The following is a 27,620-nucleotide window of genomic DNA, read 5'->3' as shown; positions in this document are numbered from 1 at the left end:
TTTCCTTCGCAACATCCACCCACTTCACTAGGATAATTCAAATGGTATTCCAGCAATAGCTAGATAGTGTTACTTATCTAGTCTTACACTCCAATCCAATCAATTCTTTAGTTTATTTAATTCACCAAAATACGATACTATTATCACAAGCGACACTTGAAATGAAAAACAACCCAAATTTTACAATCAGTCTATTAGCATTGTTCCTCAAATATACTAAACAGGAAACATAGACGGTAAAATTTGGTGTACATATATGTACCTTGTATACAATATGCCCATAAATTGGGCATTGTCTTGTTTCCCCTACCTGGGTAGAGGAGAAAGGCTCAACCAAATATCCAAACTTACGATATTGATATACCTTGAAGTAAGGATACGCTCATAATTCCACAAAGTATACCTTGAAGCAATTGCTCCTCTCACTGGTATGATGATATATATGTACACCAGTGCACCAACTAAATTGGGAAACGTACTTTATGGTAAGCATGGAGCAGAAGAAAAGTCGCAGCTATGTCAGCATCGACCAAATCTGTACAGCCATGACCAGCAGGTAGATTCTCCCACAGGAGCCAAGTTTTAAATCTTTACCCGGCAACTGTATCAATCTACTGACATGTGAAAAGAAATAGCCTTGTAAGTATAAACTCTTACCAAATATCATCTCTTCATAATCTAGAGTTAAAATGATTTTTTATTGATGAACCATAAATCCTAATTGCTATGATAATATTGTAGCAGCTTTAGGCTAGGGAAGATACAAAATAAATGGTGTCAATGGATATTTGAAAGACCTGGATTCGTCCCTCTCCCTACTTAAGAAGTCTGTCCTAATCTCAATCTCCCCTCTTAACTATAGTCAATATCCTTATTTTTTCTACTATCTCAACACCCTGAACTAACTTAACTTCTTCACTAATAGACTCATAATTAATCTATCAATGAATTCCTAGGGATATGGATCACTGGGTAGCATTCCTTCTTCCTATAAAATAAGAAGTCTCTTAAGTCCGATGACTATTAACCTTTATCCAAATAAGAAAATCTCAACATTTTCTCAATTATTTGAGGCAGTTACGAAGATTTATGAACATAAAGAGGTCATCCAATTATCCAAGAACATTCTTCCATGGCAAAGATGACAATGAAATTGATACAAACAATTTTCCATTATAACATGCACACCTTAATGGGCTGTACATTTTTAACAGAAGACACAGCATGGAGTAGTGATCTTCTGATTAGTCAGGAGTGTATGACATGATAAATTAGCATATCTAGAACCAATTTTCATCCTCCACGGGTCCAGTAAAAAGCTCTGCATGCACAAGGTCACACCAACACAGTGATTTAGATGACAACAAAAGGAAAAATGAGGATTTTGAACTGCAAATTCAAACATCAGACCTTAACACTATAGTAAACATGATATTTGAACTAAACCAGGAACAAGGAACCAATGGTGGTCTGACCGAGAACCTTGGAACTCCGGTCCAGACCATGAGAAGCAACCTAAGCAGATAAAAAACCATTGTTTAAAATGTTAATTGATATAAGAAAATTGAAAGAAAGATAAGGAGAATAGATGGAATATTTCTTTACCATATATGTTAAAGCAGCATAGCGTTCCTCTTTCAGGTAAAGTGGCTTCCCTCGTGACATTTCAGAATCCTGAAGCAAAGAACATGACAAATAGAGAAATTTAAAGAAACAGAAATACAATAAATTTGAACTTCTTGGCTTCAGTTATATATCAAGTGCCAAAATCCTGACAGCTTAAACAGAATTCCAAGACAAGAAATTCAAAACCCTGACACCAAAATATGAGGTTTATAATTTTCAACCCCCACTTCCTGCTCTTTTTGACATGATGCCAAATGACCCCTGAAAAAGATTCAACTTCAATTCAAATACCTTGAAGAAAGACCGAGCATATCCAATTAGGCATAGAGTCAATATCCATCAACATTGGACAACGGTGAAAAAAAATGGAGAAGTTAGGTTTTTGAGATATTTTATTCATTACATTAATATAACTTTTGTTGAGAGATTCTGTTATAAACTCTAAAGAAACTATTATTGGTGTAGGAAATCCAAACAAAACAAAAAAAAGGAGGAAATTATCCATCCAAGGCCCTTTGGGCTTCCCTTTCCTCCGACTGATCTACCGCTCAATACCATAAAGCAAAAGTTCAGACTGAGCTGTCGTTCCTATCACCTACTTACTATTTGAGCTAAGAGCCTAACTTTACTATTATAACCAGCTAACATTTTCTATAACTGCTTTCTAAATAATTATACAACTTCCTAGGTTCTATCAGCTTCTTAGTTGCAGAGAAAAAAATAATAACTTCTGTATGTTAGTAAATCTGTCGAAAGGTAAACTTACCTCCTCACCAAAAGCATCTAAGTAAGGAGAAGGCCAGGGGGCTTGACGTGCAGATCTCTGTAGTAGGATTGTTGTTCTCTGACAGTACAAACGAACTCCTTATTAATTCAGTATTCAAGCAAAATAACTACTTAATTAATAAAAAGCAAGGAAGAGGAGATGTGTCAAGATAGCTCAAAAAGAATATTCAAAGGGCAAGAGCAAAAAAGAATGACAACAGAAGCAGACAAGTAATTCAAAACTCAATCAAGTTCGAGAATGAACATGATACCCGAATCAACAGAAACACTCCAGTACCAGCTCCACAGGTTACTGCATGAGTTTGGCATCCACTTTCCCTTAATATGTAAAAAAATCCTTTCAAATTCACAAAAATAAGCAAGTACACGATAAAAATTAAAAACCAAATAAGACCAAAAAAACTAAGAAATATATGAATACAACTAGAAATGCTATGGACCAGTTAATTCTCATTTCCGTTATCGTTATGTAACATGTATATATCACAAGACTACATGAAATGAAACTTATGTCAAGCAGCACAGTGACTGGGTTCTCCAAAAAATTACTTTTATAATCCTTGCAAACCAGTCATTAGCAGAGATTAGATATAACTACTAATGGAGAAAGACCACGTCTTCTTTGTTGGGACACCAAGAAAAAGAATCATCCTAACAAAACCAAATTGAAAATGCCATCAAATTCCTAAACCTCTGAAGACTATTTCACCATGAACACCTAATATTTTTCTTCCATAAGTAGACAGCAACTCCCAATAAAAAAAATAAAACCTTCATTGATTAATAGAACTCAGTCTATGACGATCAAATATAAATTTTTGTGTGGCTTGTCATCAATAAAAATAAATGATACAGACCACGGTCTCCTAACTCAAAATATTTACCACATTTGTAAACGTAGTTGAGAGAATAGCATAAAAAACTACAAGACAACATAATAAAAAAAATAAAAGAAAACTTCAAATCTGAGATGAAATGGCGACGGGAACAAATCTGCAGAGGTGGAAAAATAGAAACTACACTTTTATATGTAGAAAGTTAATGACATTCTAGCCATCAATAAGCTTGAGAAAGTAGTTCAGTTGAATCAGAACCCACTTAAAAAATTAAAATCTAGTTTGTCATTACTGAATTAAAACTAAAGTACCTGAGACAAAACATTAAATGCTCAAAATGCATTTCCTGGCATAAAGAGGGTAGAATAAATGAAGAAACTGGAAAAGAAATGAACCTGCAGCATAATTTCCAACTTGGAGAGCACAATCTTCCACATAGCAGGCACAAAGCAGGGTCTTCAAGAACGGATTTGCATGCAAGGCACCGCTGTTTGATACACCTGCTTGTATAGATGTTGCAAGAGTAAAAAGAATAGTAATATGCTACCTTACATAACACAACATAATAATTAAAAGTACCTCTGCAAAAGATCCTGATAAATATTGGGCAATCTCATTAACTCAAATGGAACAGCAGGTGTTACATGCAAATTTTGTTGAATTCTGCGAGATCCAAATTCATTGCAAAAATGATGACACCAACTAGAGACCGTAGTTCTTGAAAATTCATCCTTGAGAACCACATCAAGAGGGGGAATTCTGAACATGTTCTCGAGCTCATGAATTTTAGTAACCTCAAACATCTCAATATTGGCATTGCCTATTGTGTCCTGTGGGACACTCCATGATCTATCCAATATATTTTCCTCATCACAAAATGGTGCTGGAATAAAAGAATGGAGTATCTTCCACAACAATGCACATCTTCGCAAATATGGAAAAGTAAATCTCCGAATAGCATATTTAATATCAACATTGGGATCAAAATAATTTGACACAATGTACAGTGGGGCATGTGCAGACTCATTCATAACTTTATATATGTCAGTAATCAGACAACCTGAAAGATCTGAATCCCTTGATGATTTATGCTTAGATTTCTCATGATACAAAATTATAGCCTGCATCCAAAAGAAATTGTTTAAGAAATAGACACTCCGCAAGAAAACACATTTAATTAAGTTGTAAGCAATGTAACCAACCTGGGTTACAGATACTGTATAGAAAACATGAATCAGGGACAACAAGGATTCTTCACAAGACAAAAATGGGTGTGGTAGACAAAAGAGAACCCACATCAATGTTGAAAAAGGGTCATGGGCAAGTACAGGATCTGAAGCTTGCCTCCAAATGCTGTCAGCTTTTGACAGATCCATTTCAATATGTTTCAAGATACTTAACATGTCACCTGTGGATAGTAGATATGAAATGATAATATTAGTAACAGATAAATACAGTTATGTGTAAGAATGGATTGAAACAAGAGTGGACCATTTTCTTTTTAATAAAAAAGGAAGGAACCAAGGAGAGCAAAACAAAACAACTCAATTTAATTTTGTCTGCAGGTCAAGAACTACCTTACTGTAGAATAAAAAACAATTCAGAAGAATATATTCAAGCAAATTTCTAGCATGTAGATTGCATATAATGTGCACAAATAGATGGATTGTAACTGTTATTAGAATTAAGTAATTAAATTAGGAGTTTATATGCAAAATAAGCCCCCGATTTTAGTAGATCCAATGCCTATTATCAATTTAAGTTTATAAAGATACAATTCTATAAATTCATGTAATAAGTAATTAAGCTGAGAGCCTTTTAAATTTTACACACTAGTGGAGAACTTTGAAGCCTAACAATTTTCCAAATAGAAAAATTTATCTTAATCAACTATTAAATTTATATAAAAGTAATCCTGTTAAATGTGACAACAGCAAAACATGAAGTCCTATACTTCAAGTTCCATATTGAAAAGCTATTTTTCAAATTCAAAAGTAGGATAAAATTAAATATACTAATAGTATGTCATTTTATGCCTGAAGCAAACAACAAGAATTATACCTGTCCCAGAGTTGTCATTATTTGCATAACTCGGAGAAACACCAGCACAAATTGATTCTGCAAAGAGTTGAACACCTCTGAATCTTTGTAGAACATGAAGAGAATTCTTACTTCGTGTCTTTTGAACAAGTTTCAACATCAGGGATATTATAAAGCCACTTGAAGATTTGAGTTCTTCATACAAGGCACTAAGAGCATAGTTTGGAGTAAAAGAAGTCTTTCCACACCGTGCAGAAATTTCCATAGATGTCAAAGAGTACTTAAGAGTGTCCCACATCAACATTGAGTGGTTCATTCTAGCAAATCTTGATAACTTTTCTTCTTTGCAAGGGGAATACATTTTTGAAAGTACCCGCAGGAAGTTTTCAAGATTTGTTCTAGTTCTGTCGATGTGATGCAAAGGAATAGAATTTAGGAATTTAAGTTTCCCAACTGCATTGGCAGCAGATTGCAGAAGCTTTAAGCCAGAGTGCAGGCGAAGTGAATAAGTCAATTCACTTGATTCGGCCAAGGGGGGAGCAGTATTTATTGAACCAGTACTCAAGATGATAGACTGCTTCAAAGGCTTCTTTAATTCTCCAGGTAAAGTTGGCAAGACACAATTTGCAAGTCTGCGGCACACAGGGCAGAGAAACTCCCCCTTGAAAAAAAGAATGAGCATTTCCAAAGGTAGAGAGTGAAAAGACTGTAGAGATGTCATAACAAAATGAAAAAAGGTATTTAAAAAGACTTAAACCTGATCTGGGTCAACAATATGTCCTCCTTCAAAAACGATTCTTCTGACAGATCTGTTGTGTCACAATAACATAATAATTACTCCATAGCAAAACAAGAAAAAATGACTATTAACTCATTACTTTGTAACCTTTTCTGTACTGCCTACATGTGTGCATCATTTAAGTTCATCAGCTTTGATTTGATTGAAAAACTCAATCATCTGTATGAATAATGACTGAACTTAAATTCTCAAACTTTTTTGGTAGTTTGGTACATAAAATTTATGGTGAAGGGAGGCTCTCTTCATTCCAAGGCGGCAAGAACTTAAAGTGACATAACAGAGCATACCACCCAATGAAGGATACAATAACAATCGATCCTCCTTAGAAAAAGAAACTACGAACGAGAGAAAACACAAAGGTAATAATGAACTACAACCCAACCATGAGACTGAAATTCTCTGCGGTGCAACTTTAAGATTTTTGTGCTGTGATATGGAGGTCACATGTTGGCCTGTATACCAGAGTTGAAACACAGTTGGCAAGTAAAAGACACCGGAGGATACTGGGTCCAAAGGTATACATTTTAAGGTTGCTTCTCTCTAGGCTTTCCATATCATATTTCTAAAGTGCCCCATCACATGAGAAACCTTTGAGCTTGACGTGTGGATTTATGCACATTCTCATATCCTCTGTTGAAATTAAACTTTTTTTATTCAAAGAATCAAGGAGGAAAAGATCAATTTCAAGAGTCAAGACAATGGATCATTAAGGCTCGGATACTATGTTGGAAATGAATTAAATCTTACTCAACCTTAAAAACTAGCTGGGTAGGGGGTCTTAACTCAAGCCTTTGAATAAGGAGTATCTGGACATATTCTTTAACAGCATGGGACATCTTAATACATCCTCACGCCCAAGGAATAGATATCAATAGCGTGAAATTTAAAGGACTGGTAATTTTTAGGTAACATCAGGATTGGAGACATTTGTGGCTTTCCATTATATTTTCTACAGTCAAAAGGATACACAGGACAAACCACAAAGTTAAAACTAAGAAATTTCAAATGCTATCGATTCAGGTATAGCAACTGGGAAAGGCATTCAAAAATCATAGACACAACAAATATAAGCTATGTAATAAGTCTAAATGAAACATACCTTTCTCTCAATGAAGATAAATATCGATCAAGACAACCTTGATGTACTGCATGGCCACAAGAAGAAACATGAACACCATCACAATCTGTAGGGCCAAATCCATCATATGCTGCTGGATGCTGTGATGTAGATTCCACAGAAGCAGTCTCATTAGAAGTAATTTCAGACACAGAAGAAATTTCTGACATCTCTAGCACAAGATCAGCTGTATATTTCCCAAGCAACATAGATCCAGTGTCTACTATAATATTTGAATTCTCCCCAGATGTTGAAACTCTGTCATCCATATTCATCAAATTCGAAGATAATGGAAGACACATTTCTTCATGAATGGAGAAGTACATACCCTGTTCTAAAGTCTCAAAAGAATATGGTGCCTTTTCTTTTTCATCATAATATGTGTCGGGGAGCTGAAAATTTACCAGTGCTGGGTACTTATTTTTGACATATTGCAGAAAAGTAAGAACTTCCCCAGGTTTCCCACAAGAAGCTAATTCTTTTGCAGCAATCTGTACAAATTGATTTAATTGGGAAGATGAAGTTGTTCCCGAACTAAGTGTATTCCAGTTCATTGTCAATGTATCAGTCTCCTTGGTGTTGATAACAGGTGTGTGTTGTTTATCTGATTGGCAAAGTTTGGCCCATGATGCAGGACCCCTGTCAACAGCGCTCACAAGCCTAGATTTCTTATACACCAAAAATACATCAATTAGGCCAGGTGATAAAATAAGAGTAAATAAAGTTTAAAAAAATGCAATGCAACAGACTAGAACCTATGCTTGATCAAGCCTATAGCAGGTATGACTGCCATATGTACCTGAAGAAGTATCAAAAATGAGATGGGCAGTTCTGAATTGTGGTCATGACAAAGGGAGCAAACAACTTGTTTAGTATGAGATTCTTCACAATCTTGCTCATTGTCTAAATCTTGCTCATTGACTAAATCATCTTCACGACCAAGTTGAGAACTATCATTGACAGTGGAATCAATGCTGGCCAAAAATTTAGTCTGTTGGACTCTCATTTTTTCCTGCATCAGAAGCAAGGAAAACATGACCAAAGGGCGAAGAAAGACAAATTGGTGCAACAGAACAGATCAAAATGGCTAGATGAGAACGAATACTAAAGCATGCTTAGCTCTTTTGAAAAGATTGCTTGTATTGTGTTGTATACACACAAGTATTCTTATTTCTAATGAAGAACAGATACAACAATAAGAATTGGAATCAATAATTAAATATGAAAAATATTTTCTAAGATATTTCCCTATTTGATGTAATCAAATCATTTAATGTATGTAATCAAATCATATCTTTCAACACCCTCCCTCAAGCTGAAACCTATGCATCATAGGTCTAGTCTGAGAATTATTTAAGTCTCTTTATGGACTAAAGTAATCACCCAAAGCTTGGTTTGGTAAATTTTGTAATACTATGCAAAATTTTGGATTGAAATAAAGTGAGATAGATCATTTAGCATTTTATTGTCATACTTCCCTTGAGAAGTATGTTTATTTAATGGTCTATGTTACTGACATAGTCATTACGGGATATGATCCCACTAGGATTTCTCTATTGAAATAACACTTATTCAGCCATTTTTCAAACCAGAGACCATGGCTACTTCAAATACTTTCTTGATATCAAAGTGACTCAGTCAAGGGAAGGTGTTCTAGTTTCACATAAAAATATGCTCTTGATATTCTGGAGACATATTTGAAAAAGCACAAGCCCATTCATAGTCCTATGGACTCGTTGTAAAAATTAATGATAAAAGAAGTCACAAATGATGGTATCGCTCAAGTACCATGTTGAGAAGAGAGAAACCAAGAAGGAATGTAATGAATTTTGTGTTGTATATACACACAAGTATTCTTATTAATAATGATGATAAGATATTTCCTTATGAAATAGCATCATATATCCCCATTTAATCTATTCAAATTATATCTCTAACACTCCTACCCAAGCTCGAGAATATGTATCATATGATACAAGCTTGTTACAAATGTCATTAACATAAGACCCCTTGAGAGAATCATGTCAATCAATTGGTTGTTGGAACTAATAAAGTAAATAATGACAAATGATATCTTTAACACTTTCCTTCAAGCTGGAGCATATGTATCATGAGTCAAGGTTGCAACTAATGTGGAGGGTATGACGGCTCCTATTGAGCAAAAATTACTTGAAGAGCACAACAACTGTCAGATAGCAAAGATTGATGTCACACAACATGGAGACGTCAGTGGTGGCAAGAACTCTTTGGAAAAACATTGGTGGTGAGTAAAACTAAACAGAAAAACGTCGGTCTTGAATAGTAACGCACCAGAAGAAATGTTGGTGGAAAATCATCATTGGTAAACATAATTGTCATAAAGACATCGGTGGTAAACATAATCGTCAGAAAAACATCAATGGTAATATCAATCATTGGAAAAACATTAGCAATGAAAAGTAATGCTAGCTAGAAAAAAAATCATAATAAGTCATCAGAGAAGACAAATGCCACCATCAGAACAGTGAGCAAACCTAGAAAGGGATAGAAGAGTTTGTTCAAAAAACAAACTTCCTCCAGAGACAGTGAGTCTGTGGGTTCATCAGGCAAACACGATTTTCATGAGGCTCTAGATACCATGTAAGGATTAGTTACAAAACTGGTCATAGAGGATGTACCACTCTGGAACAATGTTGAGAAGACAGAAAATTATAAAGGATAATGAATTTTGTATGTTGTTTATACACAAGTATTCTTATTTATAATGAAGAGAAACAATAATAAGGAGCAAAATAAATATCTAATAATGGGAAAAATTTGGTAAGATATTCCATATCAAATCATATAAATCAGAAGCATATGGTTGACAAAGGTGAAACCTTTTTAGATCAGAAGAGATAAAGGAGGCTGGTTGGAAAACTCATTTATATCACTATTACAAGACCTAATATTTCTTATGAAGTTGGAATTATTAGTCAATTTATGCAAAACCGTCACATTGACTGACCACTTGTGATTATTAGTCAATACAACCACTTGTGATTTGCATTCTCGTATGTCAGAAAAGCTTTAAGACAAGGATTGTTGTATGAAGATAGAAAATACTAAAATCTTAGGAGATCCACCAAATGACATTGTGTATTCATTGGAGGGAATATTATCTCTTTGATAAGCTACAAAGGTGTTGTTACCCAGTCCAGTCAAAAGCTGAATATGGATTTGTGGCTTGGCCACATGTGAACTTTAGTGAACTCCTTCAAGACTTGAAATTTAGTGAAGTTAAGCACATGAAGTTGTACTGTGATAATCAGAAAGCTCTTCACACTGTCTCCAATCTAATGTTTCATGAGAGAACCAAATACAGAAAACAATTGTCAATATGTTAGGGAGGACTTGTTGTCTAAGAAACTCGGTACTGGATTTATCAGCTCTTATGACTAGCTAGCTTCAGACATTTTTACTAAGTCTTTACGAGGACCTAAAATTCAATTTATATGTTCCAAGTTTGGTGCATACAAATTATTTGCTCCAACTCGAGGAAGTGTTCAAATAGTTGTTTATTGTTTGTTGTAGAACCTTGTTAACGCTGCTTTTTGGCTGTATCTAGCTTAAGGGTCATAGGTTGTATCTTTTTTCCTTTGAATGAACTTGTTCTCACCTTTTTCATATATGTATAAGACTAAATCAGCTAAGGTAATACTCGCTGATTTCTGCATCCGTTAATTTAAGTATTAAAACAACAGATTACCATTATTGCAGCCTGTCTATCTCGAGCTTTTGCCTTGCGTTTCTCACTTTCAGAAGCCAACGATGAGATATTTGAGTCGCTAGTTTGAACACATTCAGAAATATGACAGACCACTTTAGGGGCAAGTGTTTGCAACTTAGTCATGCATCTTTTGTCAATCTCAGCAAATTTCTTCAGTAAGCTTTCAATTAGAGTAAAGAGACTACAACCACCTGCTTCTACAAAGTTGTCTACATTCTCCGTCCTGTGCATTTCCATCAATAAAACAAGAAGTGTCAACAAGCTTTGTTCACCAAAAGAAGTCTGAATGATTTCTCCAGAAAAGGCTATAATAGGAAGCTGTGCCACATCATGGCATGTATCGTCACTAGATTCCTTTTGCTGAAAACAGATATCTAACGATAATGAAAGTAAATGTAGCGCAGGTAGAAGAACACTATCAGGAGCACGAGATTCAGATGATTTAAAAGTGGAAACAGCATAAAATATTGTGGCCCGGATAATATGTAGAACAACTTTGCAAGTGGCTATTCTAGCTATCCCCTTCAGAGGAGGATGAATTTTTGTCCACTGGGGCAATTGGGTGGTTAGTGCAGAGACACTGCGGAAGCGCAAGTATCTTTCTTCAGCAACTTGTAAATCCTTTGAATTCCAACGTAGATGATACAAATCCAATTCTTTCCAAAATGTCCATCGCAGAGAGTACATACCCTAACATAACAGATAAAAATATCAGTACACTCAGGCCCAGTAAAAGAAAGTGATAATTTTTACAAGAGTTAAGCAAACCTGATTAAATCCAGATGGATTCGAATAAACAGCTACTGCATCCAAGATGTCTTGAAGCTGTTCAAACTTGGAGAGATCACGAGGAAGAGACTTCACCAATTGACTATGTGTGGCATCACCAATGGATAACTTATAAATCAGTTCTCTTTTCAAACTTTCAGCAGTAGTTAGCCCACAAAAGCGTCGTTCTTTTATTATCTGAATAATAAGAGTAAGCATTTCCTGTACTAAAACAGGTTCATATCTGAAAATAACAAAACGCTCATTAAAAGGGCTACAGAAGTAAATCATGCAAGAGCATGGAAAAACGGGGGAAAATGCTCAGAATGAAGCATAAATCAGCAAATGTCCATGTTTTCAAAAGGAAAATAAAATTTGATATTCAGCAACAGGTAAGAAACATAGTCCGGTGAGATGGACAGGTGTAATTGTTTGAAAGTTACAACATTCTGTCTATTATGTATAAAGATCAAAATATTGATGAGAAAACATGTGAAAACTGGTGCATGAAAATAGCAAGGAGGATACAAGTAAAGCACCATTATCACTCTTACGGGATCTGAAGATTATGATCATTTTGTCCTAATCAGACTTAGATAAAAACAAACCGAGCTTATTAAGGACTGCAGCGAGACAGGACAAGTGTGAATTTGACTATTTCCATTCCCAAAGTAAAATTTCATTCACGTCCTCATCCTTATACCCAACGGCATAAAATTTGACTCATCCCCATTAGGTAATGTGTATACCCATACCAGCACCTATACCCACCAAAAAGGTAAAAAAAAAACATAGCAAAGGAAACATGTTATTATCAAGGATTCAATGTCATAAGGACACACATTCTATGGATTACATGATTGAACACTTGAAATTGAAAGTTAGATATTCTTATGTGAAAAGGATAAACAATAAATGAAGATATGAAGATATTAAAATGAGTAGAAATGATAGGGGAAAAAAAACTATTTGATTTAATGAAATTGAGGTTTGTGCTTCCCGAAATACAATTTATCATTTGAATGAAACTGCACAAAGGAAAAAATGTATAATTAAGATTGTGATAAGAGGGAAAGTACCGTAGGGATCTAAGTGAGCTTTGTGAATGATGAACAAGTAGAACAATAGTTGAGAGAATGAAAAATTGTGTGACAAAAAAAAAAGAAATAAGGTTTTCCAAATGAAACAAAACTAGAGATAAGTGAAGATAACTTTTTTAGGTTACTTAACTAACTATGGATATTTTAATAATTTAAAATGGGGACAGATAGGAGAACAGGGGTAGGGACGGATAAGGGAATGGGATAGATATGTACATATTCATCCTCATCCCCATACTCAATTTAAAAAATCGAATATTACTTATACCCATACATGGTCAATGCAGGGATTTCATGTCAAAATCTGGATGAGTTCGAACAATACCCATGAGAACGATTATTTGCCATCCCTAGAGCTTATAAAATATATCAGGGCTCCAATCATCTCTTTTCTCATTCTTCATGATTAAAATTAAATTTCAACACAAGGTCAATTGAGTTGGTGTATTGCCAATACTTCAAACCCTCGAAAGGCTCTAGCAATAAGGGGAGTGTTGTAGTTATAATGAGTCTCCAACTAACAACTAAAGCTTTTAAGAGGATCACCAATTCACTATGATAAAATAAGGAGACAAGCAATTTATTGAATTGGTTGTGATTGAAATGGAGCCACTAGATCTTGTTACTCAACTCATGTATATTTGTAGATGATATACCAAAAAAAATTGACTAGAAATGAGTTACAAGGGATAACAATGTTTGTAGACAAGGTTCACACTCAGTTGTTATTGCAAAAGAGGGCAAGAAATGAGTTTGGTATTCCTGCAACAATAAAAGCACGAACTAAAATGGCTCTTGGTAAGTGGGAAAATTCACTTAAATTGAATTATTATTTGATAACTAGTGTAAATCCCAATGTGAATTACATTACAGTTGTGTGGTGGAATATGTATGGAGGATGTGCACCACACTTGCAAAAGCTTGCCATAAAAGTTACTTGAATTTGGATTTGATGAAAAAATCAATGAGTTCCAAGCTTAGTTTATGTATATTTTATGTGTAAAAAAGGAAAAGTACGTTACAAGTAAAAATATATCCTATAATACTCTACCATTATAGTGTGCTTGGATAGGGTAATTCACTTTTAAAGAGAATCTGAAATTTTTTATGACAATATGTCGTTTGGGTAAAAAGTTTAAAAAGAAATTGAAATTCTGGAGTTTCATTATAGTAAATGGATTCTTTAAAATTAGAGAATTTCAAATTCTACCTAACAAGAATTTAAAATTCTTCATGACAATGCTTAAAATAGTTCTCTGTTGAACTTTCTTCCTTCTTATTCTCAATGGGTATTCTACATCAATCCACTTGTCCTCACACACTAGAACAAAATGGCATATCATAAAAGAGGAATAAATGTCTCATTGAAGTTACAAGCTCTCTAATGTTGAATACAAATGTTCTTGTATGTCATTGGGGAGATGCAGTTCTCACAACTCATTTTTTAATAAATAGAATGCCTTATTTCTCTCTTGAAAATCAAATTCCTCACACACACCATTATTTTTCCAAATGATCCTCCATTACTTGTCCCTCCCAGGGTATTTGGTTGTACTTGTTTTGTTCATAATGTTTTTCTAGGTTTAGACATTCTGCAAAGGCTATTAAATGTGTTTTTATGGAATATTCCCGCTTCAAAAAGGGTCACGAACGCTATTCTTCAACTATCAAAAGATAATATATGTCAACTGATGTCACTTTTTTTTGGACACCCTTTTTCTCGCCCTCCATGGACACTCTTACTTCCAGTCAGGAGGTTCTCCATGTTCCAACCTTTGGTCCTTTGATAATTTTGACTTCTTTTGGCTTCAACCCAAGTGAAAATGAGTCTGGCATTGCTCCACCACTTCCTTCTATACCAACACAGGACAAAGAGCTCCTCCCACTCTTCCCGAAGTCTCTCAAGATTCAGATCCACCTCCAAAAACTTTGCATGCCATGGATCATTCTCCATTAACTACTTCACAAGACTCCACTTCAAATTGGCCTATTGCTTTTGAGAAAGGTATTTGGTCTATTTGTATTTCATATCTTATTTATAATTTTTTGAGTTATTATTGTTTGTCTCCATCATATTCTTTTTTACGTTAGTCACCATTGTTCCTAAAACTATTCATGAGGTGCTTGATCATCCTGATTGGCAACAAACCAAGATTGATGAAATGCAGGCACTTACAAATAATGGCATGTGGGAACTTGTTCCACTTCCCTTTGGAAAGAAGACATTTGGTTGTAGATCGCTCCATGCAATCACAATCGGGCCTAGTGGTGATATTGATCACCTAAAAGCTCGGCTGTTGGCTAAAGGATATATGCAAATGTGTGGACCTGACTACTAAAATACTTCTTCTATCGTGGTTAAGAACACAACAATTAGGCATTTTCTTACTGTTTTCGTATGAGGGTTGGGGCCTAGAGAACTATTGAGAGGGTTCTTCTATCTCCTTCTATTGATCGGTCGTTTGTCCTTTAGCTCCCTTCCTTCCTAGCCTTGGCTCTCGATCTTCTCATGATCCAGACTCGGAGGGTACCTGCAGAAGGCACTCCGACGCTCAAGTCAGCAAAGACATTCGGTACTCGGTTCTCAAAGCATTGTAAATGATGACATACCTAATTCTTGAAATATGTGCTATTTATATTACCTTTGGTGGGCTTTCCTTATTGGGCCAGATTAGGGAGTTGGACCGCGTTTAGGGGTACATTACCTAGTTCCTAATCGAGGATTAGCTTTATTGACCGTGATTGAGCATAATTGGACTTGTGTTGTTAGTCGTCCCTATGGACGTGGGCCTTTACTTCGGTCGGCCCAGTGATGGGGACCGAGACATGACATCAGTTGTACGGCCCTTACCGGTACACTTACAATGGTTGTTATTAACCATTGGCCACTTCAACATGACATTGAAAATGTTTTTACCTTGAGGAGGAAATTTACATGGAGAACCCTCCTAGATTTGTTGATTAGGGAGTGTCTGGTCTATGTAAATTGCACCACTCTCTATGGCTAGAAGCAATCCCTCTTAGGTTGGTTTGGTAAATTCAGCCATACTATGCAGGTATTTTTGGATTGAAACGAAGTAAGGCAAATCATTCAGTTTTCTATTGTTATACATTTCCTGAGAAATGTGTTTATCTAATGGTTTATGTTGAAGATATAGTTATCATAGGGAATGATACCACAAGGTTCTCTCAACTAAAAGAGCACTTATTCAACCATTTTTAGACTAAAGATCTAGGTTATCTAAAATAATTTCAGAGTATTTAAGTGGCTGAATTAAAGGAAGGTGTGGTTATTTTGCAAAGAAAATATACTCTTGACATTCTAAAGGAGACAAACTTGGCAAATTACAAGCCTATAGACAATCTTACGGATCCAAATCAAAAGTTGATGGTGGATAAGGGTGAAACTTTTACAAAACCAAAACAATATAGGAGGTTAGTGGAAAACTCATTTATCTAAGTATTACAATACCTAATGTTTCTTATGCGATTGGAGTTAGTCAATTCATGCAAAAGCCTCATATTGATCGCTGGAATGTTGTAATTAGCATTTTTAGATATATCAAAAAGGCTCAAGGACAAGGATTGTTGTATGAGAACAAAGGGAATACTCAAATTATAGGGTATTGTGATGCAAATTGGGCTAACTATCTCATTGACAGGAGATCCATCATAGGATATTTTATTCACTAGGGGATTATTGTCTCCTAAAAGAGCAAGAACCAAAATGTTGTTGCCCAACCGAGTGTAGAAGCTAATTATAAATATATGGCTTTGGAAACTTGATTGGAAACTCAACAAGAGATGAAATTTTGTGAAGATAAGTAAATGAAGTGGTATTATGATAATCATAGAGCCCATCATATTGCTTCCAATCCTGTGTTCCATAAAAGGACCAAACACAGACCAATTGTCCAGAGAAGTTGTTGTCTATGGAATATTGGACTTATTAGTTCTAACAACTAGCTTGCATAAATTCTCACTAAGTTTTTGAGAGGGCCTAGAATTTAGTTTGCATTTTCCCAACTTGGTGCATGCAATTTAAATGCTCGAGCTTTAGGGGGAGCGTTAAAATTATGATTGTTATTGTACTATACAATTTTCATAAAACTACTTTTTGGGTGTATATGCCTTGTCATACATATAAAATTATGATTTTTAAGGAATTTCGTGTATTAGGAGTTATTATCCTCAACTCAACTAGACTTGGGTGAACCAAACAATCATGCAAAAAAGTTTTGAGGCAGAAGAAGCAAAATAGAACACAGATGAGTTCGTTTTCAAATAATAAAGTCCTTGTGATTCATGTCCTTTGTCAATTAGAGAACTCATACCATGTTCACTTGTGACAAAGGAATCAACATCAAAGATTACAAAACAATTTAAAGAACAAGTTAATTGGCTTCAAGAGAATAAATTATAAGGACAATGTGGAATGTACAAGACAAAATTAAGATTTAAAGGACAGATAAGTTTGGATCCATTGGCTATAATAACAAAGTGGGAAATTGTTTTAGAAGAGAAAAATGAGAATGAGGAGCTATTACCAAAAATATTACAACGACACCTGATTCAGGTATGACCTTGACCTTCCACAAATTGAGAAATACAAACTCTTGAAAACTTGGCACCAAAGAAGATTGACATAAATGGTTAAATTTTTCAGATTTAAGTCTCAAATACTCTAAGTACTCCTCGTAAAAAAACTTGGACTCTCCTCTTTCAGATTCAGACATATGGATTGCCTTGTCTAGAAAACCATGTAATGAGTAGTAACTCTCTCAGGTATGACGCATTACTTTGTGGTATTGCAATGAGGGTGTCCACTCTAGCCACCACAACCTTCTCATTGCTCATCTTCTTTGTTGTGTTGCCATTGTTGATGTTTCAATAACTTCAGCTAAATTTTCATCTTTTAATAAGGTAGGCACCCAAAGAAGTTCGGAGACTAAGCTATCCGTACAAGGAATATGATCACTGGCTGAAATTTTGGTCTCGTACATGATCAAAATTTGAGTGTAGACTTCTCATAATCAAGACCAATTATAACTTACCAAGTTTTTTGTACATATCCTAAAATGAATCAGCCATTAGAAATCTCTTTAACTCTTCTACTCAACTCGAGCCTTTACTATGTAAGATAATATCATGATTGGTTTGCACGAGGACTTCTCATAATTAAGACCATGCATAATCTTAGGAAGTTTTTTCTTCATATCCTAAAATGAATCAACCACAATAAATCTCTTTAACTCTTCTATTGCAACTCGAGCCTTTTCTATGTAAGATCATATCATTGAGAGCTACTCTAAATCATATCAAAAGAGTTGTTGAATGTCAGTAGCAAAAATATCATGTTCTTTTTTTTTCCAAAAAAGAATAGAATGTCTAAAAGGATCTAAATATTTCTAAAACATCGTATTCAACTAACTGCAATAAAACAACAAATAACTAGAAATCCAATTCGTGCCACTAGGGTTTATCTTCATTCAAAATAGCATTAACTTCCTTCTCTAAATGATCATGGTAAACTTGACCAAGGAACCACAACTCCATGAATGTAGACCAAGATAAGTAGTTTTGCCATGGTAATAGTAGTGGCCAAAAAAAAAGGCATAAATAGTAAAAGTCACTCTAGAGACCAAGAGCTACAGAAAAAAATTTATGGAGAGAAGGCAAAAATCCTAAGTCGTGAGGGGAGTGCCTTGACTAGCTATCTAAGTGCAATGAACCAAAAGGATAAGGACATAAACATGCCCAAAAGAAAACAACAAGGTGAACGACGACAATCTTGTGTGATTCCAACATCGAGAAGGCAACGCATGGGACACACACCTGGTGAAGGGCTCACAACAATCAACACATTGTGGCGCTTTTGTCACGCAACCACTAATGTTGGGTCGTTTCACAAGGAGCACCAAACCTTGACTTCGCCAAACAAAGCAATGGCAGACAACGACAATAGACAATGGACAATGGTTGTCCGACAACAGGGCCCTTAGTACCAAAGTGAATTTGGATTGTGATGAAAAACAATAATGAGTTCCAAGCTCGAATGATATATATTTTGTATATATGAAAAAAAAGGAAAAGTATGTTACAAGGAAAAAATAAATATATCCTAAACCCTAAACAAGGTACATACACCGAAAAAGAACATTTATGGAAGTTGTACAATACAATAACAATCGTAATACAAAGTTCTTAGTTTGACTTGTAGCTCATCTTGGATGCGAGCATAATTGAAACACATTTGCAAATGCAACTTAATCTATTAATGTGAAAGAGAACATTTTAAATTTGTGCTTATAGTTTCATATGATCATTATAAAACAAATAAAGCTGACACTAAAACTCTTGTTTTTAAAATTACAAAAGATTTACTTGAAGATAGAGAAGCAAACTTGAGTACCAAAAGCTTCTTGATTTGGTGTATATTAATCATAACTAAGCTCTTTGAGTACACTTTGAGTGTCATGACATGATTGATCCTAGCTTTGATTGCATGGTAGTCAAAATCGCGAGTTGCATCGTAAGATTGTATGATTTTACGATATATACTCATGGTGCCGATCTGCGATCACCAAAATAATACGATTCCGACGAATCACGTGGGATGGGCGTTGCAAATCCCAACTCGCATGGGATCGTCGAGTTTCGCGATGCTGGAAATCGCCACATGCAACGCTTGTTACATGGATGCGGTGGCGCGACAACATTTACAGCGGCACGATGGCTGTGGTGTGGCAACAGCAGATGGAGTAGTTGATATTAGGGTTTCTACTTAAGATGGAGGAGGCTACAGCAATAGCATATGGGCTCAATAAGATAAAAAGCCCAAATAAGTGAAAAGAATCCACTTACTGCAAATTTAATTTTTTACTGAAAAGTTACAAATTCTCCAACAGAATTAATTTTTTAATCCAGTGCAATCATGAATCCTGCTCTACTCCCCCCTTCCCTTTCAACTTCTCCTTCCCTTTCAACTTCCTCATTCACGACTCCTACTCTTCTCTCCCCTTTCCTTACACCTAATTATGTATTCTTTTATATATTATGAGGTTCAATTATGAATTTCATAAAATTTGTAGGATCTTACGATCCGTGTTATGATCTTCCAATTTACGATTCATGTTTATCTATCCGATCCTAAGTAAGATCTCGATTTTGACTACCTTGTTTGATTGTCACTGATGATAGAAATAAATGGATGTAGTCAAAATTTGATGGAGATCATGAGTTTGAAGATAAGTTGGATTTTATGATGTTTTGACTTGGACAAATATTGCTAAGGTACTAGGGGGCTTCTAAAATACACTAGGAGACAAACAAAAGTAAATAAGGCAGTTAGTTAACCTAAATCTAGGTAAGAAAAAGAAAAAGGGGTGGGGAAGAAGAGGATGATAGTGAATTGACTGAGGACAACACGAATGAAGGGTACAACTCTAATGCTTAAGAGAATGAGGAAGACACGCTAATTTGAATCTTTAAAAGGTTGAATATTCTTATTAAGATAAATATTAAGGTGTTGCATTTTTCTATTTGCATTTTTAATGTCCTTAGTTACTCTAGGCTTTATTTTTCAAGGGTATAAGGCATTAAGCACTTTGTTTCCCTGACCTTCTACAATATATTTATTTAACTATATAAGTTCTTATTAATGATCATTAGTGAATGAATTTTAGATTATTTTTCTATTATACATATATATACATATATAAAATATTAGAATAGTGGTCATCCCTTTATTTGCTATCCCACTTTTAGGGTCAGTAAGAAATGACAACTATGACAAGGCTAAAAATTTTCCTAAACAACTTTAAATGATTGTCTCAGAATGACACTAAAATCCCAATGGGTTCCTATTTCTATGGCAATAATGCATTTCAAGGCTTATAGGATCCCAATGAGTAGACGAAGATGAGCCATGGGATCCAGCTTCCATAATTCCAAGCTTGAGGTCGTGGTTAAATTTTAGGAGGGATGTATTATTAGGGTATAAGGAGAAGTTGGTTAAGATAGTTTGAATATTAATGGGTTAGTTAATTAGTTAGTTGAGGTGTTAGTAAGATATAAATAAGTGAAGGATAGAAGAGAGGCGGAGATGTTCATTTGTAAATTAAGCATTAGCTCTTTGTAAATGGAGAAATTCTTTGTAAAAGGAGAAATCCTTTGTGAAATGGGTATGCTTGGAAGAGAGAGCAACATTTATAAAATGATGGTACTTTAGATGAGTTCAACAAGATAGTTGTACTAAAGAAAGGCATCCCATACAGGGACAGCTAAATTCATGAGAGCATATGTGCATTCAGAGTTATTAATAAAAGAACTACAAAACAACAAAGGACTGACTAAAGTTACGGAAGGACCACAACAAAAAGGGGTCAATCTAGAAAAACATTATACTGTTTATGAACTTGCATACCATTAACTTACAATAATACTGCAAATTTAAGCATTTCAAAATAACAAACATGCATGAAAAGTTTTCTTTGTTGCAAGAGAGTACATACTCGCTAGATCGTTCAAGATTTAGACTTAAGTAGTTTGACAGCCCAAAGCGCTCCAGAATTCTACTGACAAAGAGATCTTCTGGAGCAAGTGCAGCACAACACTGAAGAAGAAATAGATCAAGCTCCATACCTTGTTCAGACCTGTTGATTGCCAAATAACAAAACAATATAGTATGATATAATGAATGAGTTTCAATCTTTGTACAATATATAGTAATACAAGATGGACTCACCACCGTACTGACCGATACAATTCACATGATAGTAAAGCAGAATCTCCATTTTTACGCCACATTCCAGCATGGACTTCGGCACAAAAGACCCTAATCCGCAATGGATGCTCCATTATATTGGCAGAGAAACCAAATGGATGGCTTCCTCGTAAAGCTTGTTCAAAGAAGTCATTGTAACTAGTTGGCAATGAATTAGAAGAAGCATGAGTCACGTCTGAGACTTCTGATTGACAAAAATATTTTTTCATTGCCTTCTGTAACAGCAGGGAAAGCAATCTATGTAACGGAATGTGCACAGATATATCTTGTGAACTAACATCATAGACTATATGTGGCCAATCAGGCAATGATAAAAAACGTGGACCATCTGATTCCACGAGAAAATCTTCTTCCATGGCATTATCATCAGAACTGGAACGAATACATGTACTTTCCGAATCCATTTCACTATTTTCAGAACACTGCTTACCATGATCTTCAGTTGTACTGGCAAACCTACCAGTTCGAAACTTAGATATTGCTCTCTTAAATGCTGAAAAATTGCTATCACAGGCATTACCACTATTTGGAGATAATAAATTGGGAGGTACAGCATGGGTATTCTCAACAATCAACCAATTCTCGATTGCCCTTAAACACTCATATATCAACCAAGTGACAGCACGTGGAAGAGGCAGATTTGAAGATGCATCAGTTTTTATCTCACAAAGCTTTGGAGAAGCAAAGACACTATTCCTGCTCATAACATTACATGCAGAGCTTTCCTCGGATCTTCTCCCTACCTTTGCATGCCTTACATTATCTCCATCATCTGAATCATTAATTTCAGAGTTCCAATCAGTTTCCCCGTCTATTTCTATCTTGCTAGCATCAGAAAATGCCCCATCCACCAATACAGAGTGAATATTGGCAATAGAGTGCCCTAAAATAAAAGGATAATGGACATTCACATTTTCTTCTTCTATATGTTGACCTGTTTCTCTCTTTTGAGGGTTCATCCCTTGTACAAAGGACAGAAGTCCCATCCATGTTCTTGAGATATCTTGCTGGTCATTGGTTACATATTTGGGCACTACCACATGGCTCATAACAAATCGAATATCTTCAACAACACGTATTGTTGTCTCAAATATATTTGCCCACTTGGATACCTACAAAAAGATCCTATATTTCTTTAATGAAATGTCATGCAAGAAGACTAGAAACATAATAATCTTGAGAAGTATATCTACATTCATTAATATAAACTTAACCAACTTCAAAACCATAACAACTTAAAATTTTATTGAAGGATGAAAACCAGACAGACATTTTTTATCCTGACACATCTTAGACATCATAACTACTAAATTGTAACAACTCATTACCTGTAAGCGTCCATCATCAGAACAAGAACAGAAAATACTTTTAAGGCATCCCAACAGCATGGTTAGTAGATTGATTTCCTTCAAAAGACGTGGGGTAAGAGTGGGCACTGTAAGTATCTGCACAGAGAACGTTGACAGTAGCGGGTAATTCTTTAGAGGTTTGTCACTGGAGTCTTTTGTGGCCTCATTTATAACACTTGGATAGTAAATGAGAAAAACTTTAGCAAAATCATACTTAAAACTTTGTTCTCCCAACAATTTCAGGAGTAGCTCATGGAGTTTCTTTACAACAACATCCGTTAAAAACCTCTCCGCTCTCACCAGCATCTCAATTAAACCATCAGAAGAAAGCAATAATCTAGCAACAAAACTGAGCAAACTCTCACTGTGCTTTGAAAATTCTAGAAGCATATCAACCACAGCATAAGTTAGCTCATTTGCTGGCTGCTTTCTTTCAGTAACTGATTCACTCGCCAATTTCAGCTTAACTTTCCAACAATTGAAAAGAGAACCGAGAACAGGATCAACAGAGTTTGCGAATTCCTTTGGAAGCGGTTGTACCTGTTCAGCACCCTTATGCATTGAGCAGAACCCCTCACGCTTCCACGCAGTCACATCCCCACAATCACAGCAACCTCCACCCGTGTATATAACACAATAATCATGACCCTTGTGATCCCCCTTCTCAAAACAAGGAACACAGATAGCACATGTTGGGTCGTGCTCACAAGTCCTGCACCTGTAAGCTATATCATTGTGGCCCCAAACAGCCCCACAGACACCTCTCTGCCCAACAGACATCTCGGAAAGTCTTCTCAGAGCACAACCTGGGTCACCCTCAAACATCAACCACTGTAACCACACCATGCTCTCATAAAACCTCTTCTTCATGATCACACCCGAAAACCTTTTAGAAGTCAATCTAGATGCTTGAAAGGCATCTGCCACTTCCGCATCAGTAGGCAATATAACAGACACCAGCTCAGGCATCAAAGCCCTCTTATCCTTAACAAAAGCAACCAAACCAGGCTGGTCAAGCTGCTCCTCAGGAACACCAAACTGGGCAAGCCTCTGCAAACCAATCCAAAACCACATATCAAACACACAATTCAACATCAAAAAATCTATCCATTAACAGAAAAAAAATCACTCAATCCAAAACGACAGAAACAGTTCAAAACAGCTAAACCAATCCAAACATTTATTTAAATGCAAGGAGGATCAAACAGTGCCCAAGCCACGAAGAGTATGAATTTCGATAATAGTAAAAAAAACACCAGTCGAATCGTAGAAAAGGCGTTACCCGAACGACCCGATCGCGAGGTTTGAGGGGTTGGGAATCTGAGGGAGAATCGATTTCCATGTTATCGGCCATGAGGGAGCGCCAAAACCGAAGGAAGCAACAGCACAAGGAGCGACGATCGAACCCCAAACCTTCACTCCCCAGGTTTGATTCTTTTCACTTTTATAATTCCGCAACGAAACGAGAAATTGAACGGTGAGAAGAACGCAGCGACAATACCCGCCGTTTAAAACCCTAATGGAATTTCCAGAAAGCCCCAAATTTTGGTGCGGAACCAAATCCCATGAATCATTGTGATGACGATGACGACGATGATGCTGAATGCACCAACTTACACTCAAAACACTCTTTCCTCGTGTCTCATGTCTTCTTCATATAACTATCACAAACTAGGGATAGCAAAATAGTTACATCTAAAATACCTAATATATATCATCTATATCAAAACATAAGGAAAATATTAATAATTAAAAAATATTTAGAATATAATTTTATAGATTTATGTCTTATATTTAGATTTATAGAATTTAAATTATATTTAAAAAGAATAATTTTATTTATATTTATACTTTGCATAACTAACCATTTTATAAGTTTAAAGGAGGAAATTTAAGTTAAGGGAAGAATAAATATTTTAATATGTAAAAGTTTCAAAAGGTTATATATAATATAAAGTTAATTTTTGTATTTATTTATTTAAAACATTTTATTTTTTTTAAATATAAAACTATTTACTTCTCTCTGTATTTTTTTAAGTTGTTTCTTATCATTTATTCGATCGGAGCATACATATTAGAATTTAAGAAACTATTGGACATTTTGATTTGATTAAATTTTGGTTTCAAATAAATTTTTCTTTTCTATCATATCTTTGGTTTGCTTGTATGTGTGGGGTTTAATTATTGCATGAGAGATATAGGTCAAATAGATAACTTCTACTAATTTAGGTTTGTAGTTATATACTTATGTGAGTTAGTTCTCCATTGAAAAAGTTAGAGATTCCTTGACTTTTATAAGTAATTTCTTGAAAATTAAAGGAATTAAGGTACAAAAATAATTTAACTTAAGAAAATTGAAAAGTTTAACAAGAACACTTTGATGTAGAGAAAAGATTTTTGGGAAAATTGAACCTTATGTCGATGGAATGAAAATTACTTTTTGTAAGGATTACCTATGATGAAAAGTAATTATGTACAAGAGTATGTGAGTGATAAATATTTTTTGGGTTTGTAAATCCTTTAATTTTGTGAGATGTATTTGATCCTTGGGATATTTGGAGTTGGTCTTGAACATTTTTTTTGTAGGGACTATTTGGAAATGAAATTGATGTTATATAGGTGGATAATTGGTGAACAAAATCCTATGGTTATATATTAGTTGGTAAATTGTTGGTTTAATTTATTTCTTTAATTTATTTATAAATTTAGGTGCAAATAGTAATTGTAGTTTAGGATATAGTTGGGTTTCAATTGAAGATTCAACTCTAACCCAATTAGGCCTAGAAGAAAAATAGGCATATGCAAACAAGAAGAGATAAAATTGGGTTATAATTGAGATTTATTCAAGTCTAATTAAAGCATTCGCCAACTTCGAAAAAAATGAAGCAAGTATAGAAGGTGTGACACAAGCATAAAAAACATGGGTTTCATCTGTCTAGATTTAGGATTTTTAAATTTTCATTTTCATATTTGAACTTCCCTCCATTTCTTTGTTACATGGTTGACCAAAGCAAACTTGAATGGATATAGGGTCATTCCCTTCCTTTGTAATTCACTTTTGATAAAAATGAGATTTGAGAGAGTTTGAATCACTCATGAGATTGATCTTGTACCTTTGGAAGGAGTCAAGTGGTGATTCTTCCTTTAGACACTTATATTGAAGAAGATGAAGTTTAAAGGGGTGTGGCCTCTTGTTTCATCTATTTAAGTCTTCTTCGTATTTTTCTTTTATGTTGTGTTTTAGTTCATGTAAACAGTCTTGTTTCCTTGTCCCATCTCCATGATTTTTCTTCTTAGTAATTTTTTCATGTTATTTCATTCATATTATGGAGTTTTTCTTAAGTTTATTACTTGTTCTTAATACATATATGTAGATTCATGTTGTTTTATAATCCTTCTTTTAAGCTTATTGTGAATTCAAGTTCATATTAAGAAGTAAACCCGTGGTTCAATTATAAACTTGATAACACGTTCATATATCCTTCTATAAGTTAAGTTTTCATGTATAATTTACCTTTATCACATTCACATGATAAGAACAAATTTTCACCTATCCAAAAACTAAAAAGAAAGAATCATACATGCAAACATTTCTAAATTATAATAAATAAACATAACTAGTAAAACACAATTAGTTGCCTCTTAAACTCTAATATAATATTTTCATTTAACATTTGTCTCCTTCAACAAGTCCCCTTACTATTCCTTCTTTTGCCTCCATAGAGTATTTCTTATTTTCCTTTGCCACGTTTTCTTTATTTCTTTTCTTTTCAGCAACAAAATCCTTTAATATTTTTTCCCTTGCCTTCATAAATCAAACTATTAAAAATACTACTTGGAAAAAGTTAAAACAAAAACTTGAAGTAAAAACCATATCATTGCAACTTGAAGTGGTGCAAGCAAAATGTTTACATCTAGTTCTTCCAACTTAATATTAATATAAACAAGTGGTGGTCTGGGTTCCTTACATGTCATTTTTCTTTGATGTCTTACCCTAGGTGGATACTTCTATGGACAACCATTTTTCCTTATTAACTACTTAGGTTGTGACGGCTCAACATCAACATCGAAAATTGGTTTCATAACATCAACCACAAATCCTAACTTACTATCAACCTAAAATCTTAACTCAAAATAAATAGACATACTAGAGGTAGGTACAACAAAAGTAGATGACTTATTATGTGGTGTATCATTGTTCTCCATTTGCACCTTCACAATTAATTTATTTAGTTTGAACCTCAATGGTTTCTTACAAATTCTTTCATTATAACCATATTCTAAACATCTTTCACCTATTTCTTTTTTGTATTTAGTTTCCCCTAACTTGTTGGGTTGCAATCTTCATTACTTATCTCGTCATCCTATACCAAACCTTGTATATTGGTGGTAGTATCTTAGTGTCATTAGTTTCAGGCCACATTTTTTCTCCATTTATTAGAGAAATTAGTTTACCATAATAACACTTCATTTAAGCTCTCTATTGTAGTAAGGATGAACATAGTCTTTTCACATTGTGTTTCTTGTATAAAATGACACTAACAATATCTCTGCATGGGATTAGAACAACATCCCCAAAATTTCAAAAGCATAACTTAGAGAAATCAAATCCATTACAAACTTGTGTGTGAACAAGGAATGTATAACCTCAAATCTATTATAAAAT

At 34.8% G+C, this 27,620-nt stretch overlaps 1 protein-coding gene across 5 annotated transcripts; it reads right to left on the bottom strand.

Annotated features, from left to right (window-relative positions):
- Window positions 1-24,636, bottom strand: LOC137826445 (E3 ubiquitin-protein ligase PRT6). Of its 5 annotated transcripts, none has more exons than XM_068632408.1 (19): window positions 24,237-24,636; window positions 22,934-24,004; window positions 21,567-22,717; window positions 21,334-21,474; window positions 11,721-11,964; window positions 10,932-11,642; window positions 8,004-8,216; window positions 7,187-7,872; window positions 6,046-6,097; window positions 5,310-5,949; window positions 4,451-4,656; window positions 3,828-4,369; window positions 3,644-3,748; window positions 2,664-2,749; window positions 2,393-2,470; window positions 1,606-1,674; window positions 1,411-1,515; window positions 1,189-1,321; window positions 1-614 (listed from the first exon to the last, which is right to left on the bottom strand). In XM_068632408.1, exons 1-15 carry the CDS (start codon window positions 24,306-24,308, stop codon window positions 2,397-2,399), a joined length of 5,994 nt encoding a protein of 1,997 aa, XP_068488509.1. In that variant the 5' UTR covers window positions 24,309-24,636; the 3' UTR covers window positions 1-614; window positions 1,189-1,321; window positions 1,411-1,515; window positions 1,606-1,674; window positions 2,393-2,396. The 5 variants fall into 5 exon arrangements, with proteins under 5 accessions (XP_068488509.1, XP_068488508.1, XP_068488506.1 ...); XM_068632407.1 differs by having other exon boundaries at window positions 1-611; XM_068632405.1 differs by having other exon boundaries at window positions 2,664-2,730.
- Between the last annotated feature and the right edge of the window lie 2,984 nt (window positions 24,637-27,620).

Source organism: Phaseolus vulgaris, chromosome 8 (genome assembly GCF_000499845.2).
Source record: "Phaseolus vulgaris cultivar G19833 chromosome 8, P. vulgaris v2.0, whole genome shotgun sequence".
Lineage (NCBI taxonomy): Eukaryota > Viridiplantae > Streptophyta > Magnoliopsida > Fabales > Fabaceae > Phaseolus > Phaseolus vulgaris.
Note: the sequence above shows the minus strand (reverse complement) of the source record. Positions and strands in the feature narration are given on the sequence as shown.